This window comes from Penaeus monodon, chromosome 14 (assembly GCF_015228065.2).
Source record: "Penaeus monodon isolate SGIC_2016 chromosome 14, NSTDA_Pmon_1, whole genome shotgun sequence".
In the NCBI taxonomy this organism is placed as follows: Eukaryota; Metazoa; Arthropoda; class Malacostraca; order Decapoda; family Penaeidae; genus Penaeus; species Penaeus monodon.
In genome coordinates, this window is record NC_051399.1 from 44,676,164 (window position 1) to 44,688,663 (window position 12,500).

The 12,500-nt window shown below is 40.4% G+C and overlaps 1 protein-coding gene across 1 annotated transcript in view; it reads right to left on the reverse strand.

Moving 5' to 3' along the window:
* Positions 1-11,138: 11,138 nt before the first annotated feature.
* LOC119581188 (peroxisomal sarcosine oxidase-like) overlaps positions 11,139-12,500 on the reverse strand; it is a 7,842-nt gene continuing 6,480 nt past the window's right edge. The window contains exon 10 of the mRNA XM_037929582.1: positions 11,139-11,821. Coding sequence (XP_037785510.1) covers positions 11,700-11,821 — 122 coding nt within the window. The 3' untranslated portion in view covers positions 11,139-11,699. The remainder of the gene's footprint in view (positions 11,822-12,500) is intronic.

The following is a 12,500-nucleotide window of genomic DNA, read 5'->3' on the forward strand; positions in this document are numbered from 1 at the left end:
CTATTGTTGGATTGATTTTATTGCTTATTTGTAGGTTGGTCCACTCACTTTGCCACTGATGTAGTTTTGTTTTTATAAGAGACACAAAACACTTGCTCTGTATGGACTATGCCAAGGTCCAGATCACCAGTTGACCCGGCTGATTTGTCAGCATGTTCATTGCCATGGATAGCAAAGTGGCATGGTACCATATTAGCTTGATTGATTTGTTGGCACCATATAACTTACGAATGACATTACCTAGTAGTTCATTTTTGGTGGTTTCTAATGATTTAATGGCTTTATGTGAACTTAATGAATCAAAAAAAAAAATACCATTCCCTCGTGGGTCATCGATAGTGCAAACTCTAAAACTTTATCAATGGCAGAAAGTTTGATTTGGCAGTCTGAATTTCAGTTCACATTCAGTCGCCCATACACCCGCTCCTACACCTTTGCGACATAGATCAGTGCTAACAAGCTGAGTCTGAGTTGGAGGGGAGGTACTCCTGACTCCACTTCAAGATGCTCGATCCGAGTACACTTCAAGGCTCCAAGACATGTATGCAAACAAGCACTCTGCACAACAAACAAACCTTTTCAAAATTGAGTTCGATGCCAAGCCATGCACGATTGACTCATAATCTACTTTCGAACTAATCAGGGCATTATATATCATTAGCAAAGACTTTCAATGAGCTCCCCCATTTATTACCAGAAATGCACTTTAGCAAATTTAGTGTTTTTTTACTTTTTTTTTTCTTTAACTGACCAATGTGGTCTTTCGAATTGAGTCTACTATCAAAGAGTAGACCAAGAAATCTATCAGACTTTTGAAGAGGTATTTGGTGATTATCTAGAGTTACCTGATGTTCGGCTTCCTCCTATGTGAATAAATAAATTATGGAAAACTTACAACCCCACTGGAGGCCCCAGTTATGAATCATACCCAGTGCCAGTTGGATGCAATTTGTATTTAAGATTCCGAGGGGGAGCTGGTAAAATGTCACTGATCGTACATGGAAATAATGTTGGTGACAAGACACTTCCTTGTAAGACCCTGTTTGTCTGGACAAAAATGTCCAAAAAAGTGCCACTGTGGGGAAAAAAGTGGGGACAGAAAGTTCTGTTATAAATGAAAATTTGAATAAAACGAGGCAAGTTTCCGCATAATCCAAAAGCATAAAGCTTTCTGAGAGGGCCATATCACCATGTCTTGTCATAGGCTTTTTCTATATCTAAAAAATACCAATATAAAAAAATCTTTTTTAATTGCCTCCTAAATATGACTATGACTAGTTTATCAAGAGTCCGCCGTGTCAACTAGTAAATTACAGAAATTAAAAAAATGCAATAACCTACTGTCAACAAATCGTTTGTGACCTTACATAAGTAACTTGTCAGCGAAATTGGGCGGTATGAGATGGCAGATGTGGAATTTGCCCCTCCTTTCAATATGGGAATGATGTGGGCGAAGTCCTATGATTTTAGAAAAGTGGGCATTTCCAAGTTCCATTGTACACTTCTAGCAACTTAATCATAGCATCATGATTAAGATCATCTCATATCGAATCTCATTGGGGCCTGGGGATGTTCCTCTACAGGCTTCTAAAGCTCGAATGAGCTCATCCATTTGTTAGAATTTGATTTAATCAAGATTATCTCCCGTGGCAAAGTGAATAGGTTGCAGCTCAGCCGCTTCCTTGGTGGTCAGCAATGCGGGATGGTAATTGTCTGAGCTGCTTGTATATGAGAATTGCTTGGCGAGTGCATTAGCAATTCCTCTAGGTGAATCGAATTTGGTTCCCTCATAAATTATATTTTTAAATTGTGAAGATGTTTTTTTATTTATTTTATTGACAGTGGACCAAACCAGTGATATTAGGGTGATGCTGTTAATTGTAGAGACAAGCTCCGCCTGGAATCATTTTGTTTGTCTAATTGTTCTATGAGTCCTAGCTCTTGCTTGTTTGTAATTGAAAAGGTTCTCATTGTTGATATTATTTTTGAAAAGCCTGAAGGCCCTATTTCTTTGGCACAGCATCTTGCGGCAGTCTAGTTTCCACCGTGGAACTCTGTGCTTAACTCTATCTGTCGAAGGTTTAGGAATGGATATCATTGCTGCATCTAATATCCAATTCTGAATATTTTTTACTTTATCAGCAATGGTTTATCATCAAGTTTGAACTTGACGCTCTTTGTGAAGGTGACCCAATCTGCTGTTTTTACATTAAAAATTTAGGTGCTGAAGGTATTCCTGTTGTGTTGTTTGATTATTCAATAAAATAGGAAGATGATTGCTTTCCCAATGAGTCGTCAATGGTGTGCCACGGGTACTTGGCTGCTATTGATGAAGAGACCAGTGATAGGCCAATAAAGTTAAAAGTACTGGTATTATCGTTCACCCGCGTCAAACTACCATCGTTCATAAGGATCAGACAAGAATCATTAATCAACTTAACTACTTGCTTACCTCTACCATCCGGCCGTTGGGAACCCCATAACGTATGATGAGCATTAAAATCATCTAAAATTAATTTCTTTTGCAACAGACTATCCTGAAGAGCAAAAAAGTCATCATAAATTACCACATTATCAGGTGGACAATAAACTGAACATGTAGTCAGGTACTTGTTACTGATTTTTACTTTGCATGCGACAAACTCCAAAGTAGAATGGGAGGCTTAGGTGGATGTACATGGCGACTCCGCCTCCACCCCTACCCTTTCCATCCTTCCTTCTGACACAGATGGTAGTTCCTCAGCGAAACGACCCCATTTGACACGAGGTTGGTTAAATGCGTTTCTTGGAGAACTATTATATCGGGAGCATAAGATGATGCTAATAATCTGAGGTCATTTACTTTAGTTCTAAGACTTTGACAGTTCCATTGTACAATGGTTAATGCAAAGATTACATTTTATGGGGTTTGGAAGTGCCTTGTCCTCTTTCCCCTCGCTACCCAGGGGCCTCCTATGGGTATTTTGGAGACAGTAGCCTGTATGTCCTGCGTCTCACTGCTTTGGAGACGCCCAGTAGATGATAATCTGTTCCGAGAACCAATCCTAGCGGCTCCTAGCAGGACCCTCTGGACAAGGTGGATCAAGATTGTGTTTTGGTATGATCATCCATATGATGCTGCTGCTGCTTTTGTTGGGTTAATTCAGTAATTTGTTGAATTGTATTATTCAATTCTTAAATTAATTCTTTAGTAGTTTCCTTTAATTCTGCAATTTCTGGTATGCCTTAAATTCTGCAATTTTTTTGTCCTGCAGCTTCACAGAGAGGAAACGAGATCCTCCCCCTCGGCCAGCTGGTACTCAGACGCCACCGGCTATGAACCACTGGCACTCTCTGAAATAAACAACAGAGGTACCGAAGTCATTCTGCACAGAATGCGCCTAGGCTACCACTGTGCATGACAGATCATACAAACAAAAGAACATGAAGAGAGGTGTTGCATGCATTGCGGCGAGCCGAACGCCACACTTGTACATTACTTAGAGGATTGTGTGCACACGCAATTCCTGAGACAAGGCCCGCAGAACACAGCCGTAGTGCTGGTAAAGAGATTATGCTAGATGCTTACACCACGGCTACAGGAGCGCCTGCTGGCAATCCTACCGCCACGGTAAGCACCAAGTGTCAGAGAAACAAATGAGACAGCCATAAAAAGCTGACACAAGCCGGGCCATAAGTGAAAGGCCCGGGCGAAGCCAGAACTTCGCAAATCTCAAACGAAGAGAGAGGATCCAGCGAGGCAGGCGAGGTCTCATGGCGGAAGGGAGCACACAGGTCAAAGTCACAAGACAACTGCATAATTTGAACGAACGAACGAAAGTTAAAAGAAAAGACCCGTTACCGGGAGGGAAAGAAGACGGGAGAGGGGAAGGATAAAGGGGCGGATCGAAAGATGATTTAGTGAGAAAGAAAAGAGTCGGGGCTTAACCCTACATGCGGGGTAAAATTTGGGGGCATAGCTGACAGGAGGAAAGGAGGATAAAGGTCGGAGAGGGAGGTCCATCTGTGGTGTGTGCAACCCTGGCATAGCGGCACTCGCTTGGCGTGACCGAGCTCGCGAGTCGGCGAGGCCGCGCCGGGCTGCGGAGAGCATTCGGCTAACGAGGGAGGTTGGGAGCGGAAAGGGCGGCCTGCCCGGCGCCACCGTGCACAGACTTATCGCCCATGACAACGGTGGCGCCCTCGGCTGACTATGAGGCTGCAGGTTGAAATACGAGTGAGATCGCTAATCAGAGGCTATCTCTCTTGCCCGCGTAGAGCAGAGATTTCTCCCTGTCGGCAGCAGGACTTCCAGGGAGACGTGCTCTGGCGATCTCAACACGTTTTGGTTAACAACACTGGCTATGGCATCTCCTCCCCCACTCGCGTGTTGCCACTCCTTTCGCCAAAGGAGCCACGGTTATGGCAGGGTGCAGGCGGCAGATGTCACGTGTCGGAATCCGGAACCAGTGAGATGAAGGTTGGATGAGGGAGGCTTGTACTATGGAAGAATAATGAAATGAGGCGAGGGCGAGGTTGTGTGACACACGAAAGGAGGAAGTGGGAGAGGAAGGGAGTTAAAAGCGGGATAGGCCTCTCGTTAGGGAGATTGTTTATTTTTGTAGTGTTATTTAAAAGGGTTGTTTGTGTGGAACAACCACCTAAAGCTATAAAAAACGAAAATAAAATTAAAACAAAAACAAAACGAAAGAAAAAACAGTTTTTGGTTGGTGCTCCTTTTATTTGCCGCGCCGATGTAAAGGCCCGATACCTTCGTTCCCCACGAGGTGTATGAACCAATCGAGAAGGACTTAAGCCCGCCGCTCGGAGTGAGGTAAACATCGGCGAAGGTCCAGAGTAATCTCGCAGTTGTGACATATCTCCCTTCTTTCTTCAAAATGATCTTCCAAGAATTGGAAGTTATATTCCGAGAGCCACAACTGCGAGATGCCTACACCGAGGCTCCGAGGTCCTACATCCAGCGGTGATGTGGCCCCAGGACCTGCCCTTCCGTCACCCACACTCTGCCTTCTATCAGACTTGCTGCACCATTGCTCCTCCACCAGTCCCTCTACTCCCGGTAGCTTCTCCGGCATGTCCTCGGCAGGCAGCTCCTCCGGCATGTCCTCGGCAGGCAGCTCCTCCGGCATGTCCTCGACAGGCAGCTCCTCCGGCATGTCCTCGGCAGGCAGCTCCTCCTGCATGTCATCGGTCCACGCCAACTGGTCGTTCGGGTGCACGTCCTGCACCCACCAGTTGCTCCTCCTGCGCGTCCTCGGCAGGTAGATCCTCCGGTCCTTCCTGGGCAGTCAGCTCCTCCAGGGTATCCTTGGCAGGTAGTTCCTCCGGTCCTTCCTGGGCAGGCAGCTCCTCCAGGGTATCCTTGGCAGGTAGTTCCTCCGGTCCTTCCTGGGCAGGCAGCTCCTCCAGGGTATCCTAAGCGCGCAACTCCTCTTGCAGTACGATACCCACCAATTCCTCGAGCGGGCATCCCACGCCAACTGGTCGTTCGGGTGCATAACCCGCACCCACCAGTTGCTCCTCCTAAGCGTTCTGGGCAGGCGGCTCCTCCGGCGCGTCCTGGGCAGGCGGCTCCTCCGGTGTGACTTTGGCTGGCAGCTCCTCTGACAATCTCCTACTGCCCAATCGTGTTGACAAGTTGCTTATGCATGGTCATGGAACGAATTGTTAACAGGTTATTGCATTCTTTAAATTCCAGTAATTTACAAGTTGACGAGCAGTGCGGCTTCCGAAGGGACGCCAAACTCTTGATCAATTAGTAAAACTAGTAGGGCGATGGGAATGGGGTCCGGGGTCGATTTGGGAAACACGGCGCTTTTTTCGGCGGTCTTGTAAATCGTGCGTTTAGAATGTTTGTTTGTTCGGTCGAGCCTGTAACGCCGATTCGAATCTACTGCGAACGATTTTTGGCTCGGGCTTTTCATTTTTTTTACTTTCTTTATCATTTAAATTAAGATTCTTGGCTCGGGTTTTTGTCATTTTCCACTTCATGGAACTTTATTATTAGCGTTTATTAGCGATCTCCTCGATATTCACCCAAAAAGAAAGAGAAAAAAAAAACGGTACCCCACGGGATCCCCCAAGATTGTTGGCTGGATTTCGGGACTTTGTCTTAGACGGGTGCGGTCCTCTTATAAACTTTTACCCAACCATTTTGCATGTATGCTCTTCGGGCACCTAAGGTAGCGAAGTTGTGGGTATTTCGATACCAGGTGAGGTCAGATTACAATAAATAGATCATTGTAGCCAGAAAATTCATATTTTTCTCAATTACTTGACTTATATAACAATAATAGTAATAATATCAATAATAAAGATAACGGTAATAGAAATAAGTGGCAATAATTATAATCAAAATCGGTAAAATTAATATAGATGATAATGAATATGATTGTATGATTATGGAGTGGTGGTCGTACTTGGGGTTTGACACCAGGGAACCTCAGTCATTGTCCCCATTTCTTTGTTAATTAATCTGGTAACTACGGATACTAGCCTTGATAGCTACAACAAAAACATAATTATCGGTGTAAGATATAATTTGCTGAAAATATCGCTCGCAAGGCTCAATCCAGCAGTCTGAAAAACACACCAAAGCTTCTCCATGCATATCACCATCTCCCTGGCATCTTGCAAATTAAGGAACAAGAAGTCTATGTGCTTATTAAATTATTAACCCCCAATACACTATGCGTGGGTGAGGTCCCGTACTGGCAAGGAAGCTATTCATTACGCAAATATTAACCTAACGGGAAAAAGCAAACATTCATTGTAACGACGATTTCCCCTAACGGTCATTGTCAAATAAATGCATTGCTAACAACTGTGGGTGTTATTCATCCATCCACATACAAAGAGAACACGTTTAGAAACCCTCAACACCGAATGTACCGTATGAATCAAACTACTAGTAAAATTAGGTGTTATCTGGTACTTACCTTTTCTGGTGTTTTGTCTTCTTCCCAGAACGGTTTGTCTTAATTCCTCTTATATTGGATGTCGGTGGCTTATTTCCTTTCCTAGGCTTTCATGCACACTACACCGACAGCTCTATTTCAATAACACTTGCTCCTCGTTTCACTACTACTACATAACAAATGAAAGGCATACATACACACCATAAAAATTATGATTATGTGAGCACTTTACCACACGTTTTCTTTCGTGATTTCAGAAACAATCAACTCGTGAGAAACCAACTACTAATTCCAGTATATATTTTTGCGTGAGATGTACACAATCTCATGCAACTCTATTGTTTTTCACTCATCTTACATTTTCTATCGTTTTAACAACAACAACAACAACAATAATAGGATAATTCACCATCCACTTCCTCACTCTATGCATTTCAAGCACAACAAAAAATAACACTGCGACAAGGCGTTGAAAGAGCAGTCCTACGTCGTTTTCACAATGATAATGATAATGATAATGATAATGATAATGATAATGATAATGATAATGATAATGATAATGATAATGATAATGATAATGATAATGATAATGATTAATGATAATGATAATGATAATGATAATGATAATGATAATGATAATGATAATGATAATAAAATGACAATTCACTATTACACTCCTCACTCTGTTCCATTTCAAGTACAACTGAAAGAACATCGCTGCGACAAGGAGTTGAAAGAGCAGTCCTGCGTTGTGATTGGTTGACTCGTGGCAGCCGACTCTCTCATTGGCTAGCTTGTGTAAACATTGTCGAAGATACGAAAAGTTGGAAGTACATAATGTATGACCACACTCTCATTACAAAATTAATTTGTTTTAGTAAATAATGGGGTGTGTGGAATCATGAAGTCTATTCCAACTTTAGCCCCCTACAATTACTGAATGTAATGCGGGTTGTCTTGTGTGTGTCATCTGTCAAGATTTGGATATATTTAACACATTCTTTAATGTACATAATTGTTCTCACTATATGAAATAGTCACCACAGTCGTTCATCGTCAGTCCTACACGATTATTAGTGGCTTTCCTCGCTTTTGTGAAAGATTCATGCTGAACAAATTGCAGAGAAAACCAAAGTCGACATCGAAGGAAAATACAAAAATATGCCCTTTTCGATATATTGATTTTACATTGCCCTAAAGAAGCATTTTAGCAAAAAGGCCTACTGCTTATTCGTGTACTTCCCTATTTTTCGTTCCGCTGTTTGGATTGCACGGGAAGGTTTCTTTGCAGCCACGCAGTTTTCACCCATATGACACAAACGTCATATCACTTGCAAATATTTGGAATGTCCTTGTCGCCGCATGCCATGACTGTCGCTGCTTCATAGACATAGTATTTGGTAGAGGATGCCCACTCCACAATGGTTCGCGTGAAACTAATAAACAGACTTATTACATTATGATACGTTTATGAAATGTTACCATGGGTATCACCAAGACTTTAGCATATATGTCTGATAAGTGGAGGTTAGATTCTGTAAGAATGCCCATTACCTAATCCAATTGCTGTTATCTATTGATTGCCCTTAGTTACTGAAAAAGAAATATGTTTAGTGAGAGGGAGCGAAGAGTGAGAGAACAAATGCCTGCGAGCATGTGCGAGCGTTTGTGAGTGAATGAATGTGTGTGTGTGTGTGTGTGTGTGTGTGTGTGTGTGTGTGTGTGTGTGTGTGTGTGTGTGTGTGTGTGTGTGCGTGTGCGTGTGTGCGTGCGTGCGTGCTTGTAACAGATTTACTTGTTGGTCCCACTCTCCGACTCTGTTCAGAAATTCTGATCTGGGTTGCGCCATCGAGCCGATAGTTTTTCCTAATTCGCCCTATGCCTGGCAATGCATTCACCAGCCAATCACCATTTATAAGGATTAAGGTCGTCATCAGTCAAAGTCCCATCGCGTTGGGAGTTTGTACTCTATCAAATGGTAAGATTGTTGGGTTTAGATTAAAAATATTTCAGTCGAGTAAAGCACTGAGATACGAAGCTGAAAGTTTATATTAGGACACTTGGATTTTCGTCAAATGTCGATTTGGCTAACGAACCGAGATGCGTGGATATCCGAGGAAAAAAGCCCCCCCCCCCCATTAAAAACAAGCAATTGCGTCGTTGGCTAAGACTACAACCATCGACTATTCTTTTGCTCGTTGCCATGTGTGTGAGTGTAACTGTATATACATTAAAATGTTCACGCTATATATTGAATACAAGTCAAACTGTTCACGAATAAAAGTCAAATTCCAAACTTGTTTGTTTCTTAAGAGATTTACTCCAATCCATTCAGGACGCACTAGTACAAAAATGTAAACAAACACATATGGGCCGCTACGTCTCCCCACTGAAAACAGGTCTATCAGGTTAACAGGTGGAGTGATACGTAGTACTAAAATTTTACATGCAAACTTATGATGTGCTTTTACTTGGCACATATGATGAAGCAAAACAAATTATCTTTCTCTATCCTATTCCGACTCTGAGTAAATAAAAGCACAAATATGTGATTGTAGAACTGAACGATGTTTATCAGTAATATACGTATATTTGCCATGAACAGTATATACGATCAATGTTACCTCAATACTATACATAGTGGAGTTAATAGTAGAAAGGTGTGTATACATACGAATGAGTTATGTTTGGTTCAGCCTTCAACTCGGTCTTGCATTTGGATAAAATGTCGGTTTGTATGTTTATTGTTGTTGTTGTTACTGCTGTTATTGTTATTATTATTATTTTTATTGTTGTTGTTGCTGTTATCATTATCATTATCACTATTATTATCTTTATCAGCATCATCACCGTTAGTGTACTTATTATATTTTAATCATTACTATTATCATTATCATTATCTTAATCATCATTAGCATCATTATCGTTATTATCATTATTATTATTTGTAATAGTAGTAGTTGTTGTAATACCATGGTTGTTATATTACTGTTATTATTATCAATGTTTCTATTGTTGTTATTATTATCATTATAATAATTATTACTTATATTATTACTGTTATCATTAGTAGTAGTAGTGTTAATATCATCTTTATCTTTATCATTAATAGCGTTGTTATTATTGTCATTATCATTATTATTGTTATTACCATAATTATTATTATCACAATTATCGTTATTATTGTCATTATTATCGTTTTCATATCATAATTGTTATTATTACTATTATTATTATCGTCTATGTTATCAACAATATCATCATTTTTGTTATTATTACTGTTATTATTATTCACATTCTTATTATTCTATTATTTTGATTACGTAATTCATATAAATCGTTGTATTCGTATCACAAATAAGTATGAGTTCGGTTTCCAAAAGACTGATCACGATGTTAAACATTTATTTTCAATAACTGAAGCTTGATTTATAACACTGCATGTTGACCGTATTGCCAAACACCCAAACTTCCAACAAACAATTTTCTCATAATAAAAGCAAGCGACAACACACGAGGCCGTTGGATCAGGCGTTGAAACATGACAAATGTACTTTCTGTATCAAATAAAAATCGGTTTATTCCTTTCGAAATTTCTGTTGCCAAGCTTTATATTCTCAACATGTTATAATTATAGACATATAAATAAAGCTACTCCCTCGAAATGTAATCGTGAAAGGTAAACACTGATAACTGCAGTTGTCAAGTCTGGAATATATATATATATATATTATATATATATATATATATATATATATATATATATGTGTGTGTGTGTGTGTGTGTGTGTGTGTGTGTGTGTGTGTGTGTGTGTGTGTGTGTGTGTGTGTGTGTGCAGGGGCGTCACTTAAGGGGGGGTATGGGGGGTTCACCCCAAAACTCTTAAAAAAGCCTCTTTTTGCAGGGCAAAATCTAGTTCTGCTGGGCAAATTTCCTCGTATTTATAATTTATAATTTTCTACCAATAATACGATATATAATACTGGTTGATGGTCCATTCCGGGCTACTTATAAAGAGCTAGTGAGCATTTTCTTTTTCGTGATTTGCAGGGCAAAAATTATTTTTTCATGGCAAATTTACCCGTCACCCCCCAACTCATAACATGAAGTGACGCCCCTGTGCGTGCGTGTGTGTGTGTGTGTGTGTGTGTGTGTGTGTGTGTGTGTGTGTGTGTGTGTGTGTGTGTGTGTGTGTGTGTGTGTGCGTGCGTGCGTGCGTGCGTGCGCTTTTATGCAGAATAAAAAAAAAATAATAATGCTTAGAAATAACATAGATAATCATATCCCAGTTTTAGTAACTGCCACAGTAGGATCTTGGGTCACTCCATTATATCGAAAGCAAAAAGACTTGAAAATGGAAATAAAACACCTTGATATTTCAGTGAGGACGTAAAGAGTGCCAGAAACAATAGCTGCAATAGGAACTTCCTTCACTCTATTAAGTTACTATCACCTTAATCGTGTTATGATGTGAAATATTAAGTTAATAAACAATTCAATTCGGTAACAATTGAACTGCTCTCTTCCCGGTAGTAACAGTGGAGATCTAGTGACTCCATTTTTTTCCGGGGGGGGGGGGGTTAGTGAATTTCTCGCTACGCTTAGCCTATGAATACATTTATTCTACTTTATGTCCGTTTTCCTAGGTGACATACAATATGAATTGGGGCGTATATTTTTACAGATGTAAATATTCAACTTTTCACCTCCTCTACATTTAACTTAATCTACATCTAAACATAAAAAATAATACAATTAACGTGCAGTATTACAAGAGTTTCTTTACATCTTGCTTCTGTAAAATCTGCCAAGAGTGAATGATGAGAAATCAAGCGGAGGTTGTAAACCCATTGCCATTTTTGCCAGCGCTTCTCCGCAAGCTGGGGCGATCTTGAATCCAGTGCCTGCAAAAGGGTATTATTATTATTATTATTATTACAATACCCGGTTCATATATAAGATTTTACATTCAACAGCTCCGTGACCTTCTGTGGCATACATTAGATTTTGCATTTAATGGCCTTACGACTACTAGGACCATATGTAAGGTTTTTACATTATCTGGAACGTAGATAAGATTTTATATATAATGCCTTCGTGATGATTTTCTATAGAGAAAAACACGGTTTACGCACATGACTATTAGGAGGCATATCACGCAGGCAGATGTTTATAGTTCCTTAGGAATCTTAACGGCAGGCTGACTTTAGTACATTTAGTGTATCTGAGGTTCTCCCTAATATCCAGGATTCACGGTACCTCCTCTGGCGTTACTGCTATCAGTTGGATAAATATGAAAACTCTTTAGTGATTAGTATCAATAACACTTTAAAGGACAAGCTTTAATTAATGGATCAGGTTCAAAGGTAAAGCCTGTTGTGATGATGGCTGTACATTAGCTTAACATGAGAACCAGCTACCTTATCAGTTACAGACTCGTCATTGAACACATTTTTTTCTGAGGAAATGATACTGCCTTACATGTGCGTAAACATACTTGCATAAATATTTTTTTAACCTGAATTCACGGAAATATTATGCTCTTTCAAGCATTGCTAGTTTATCGTCAAATCATCAACAGAA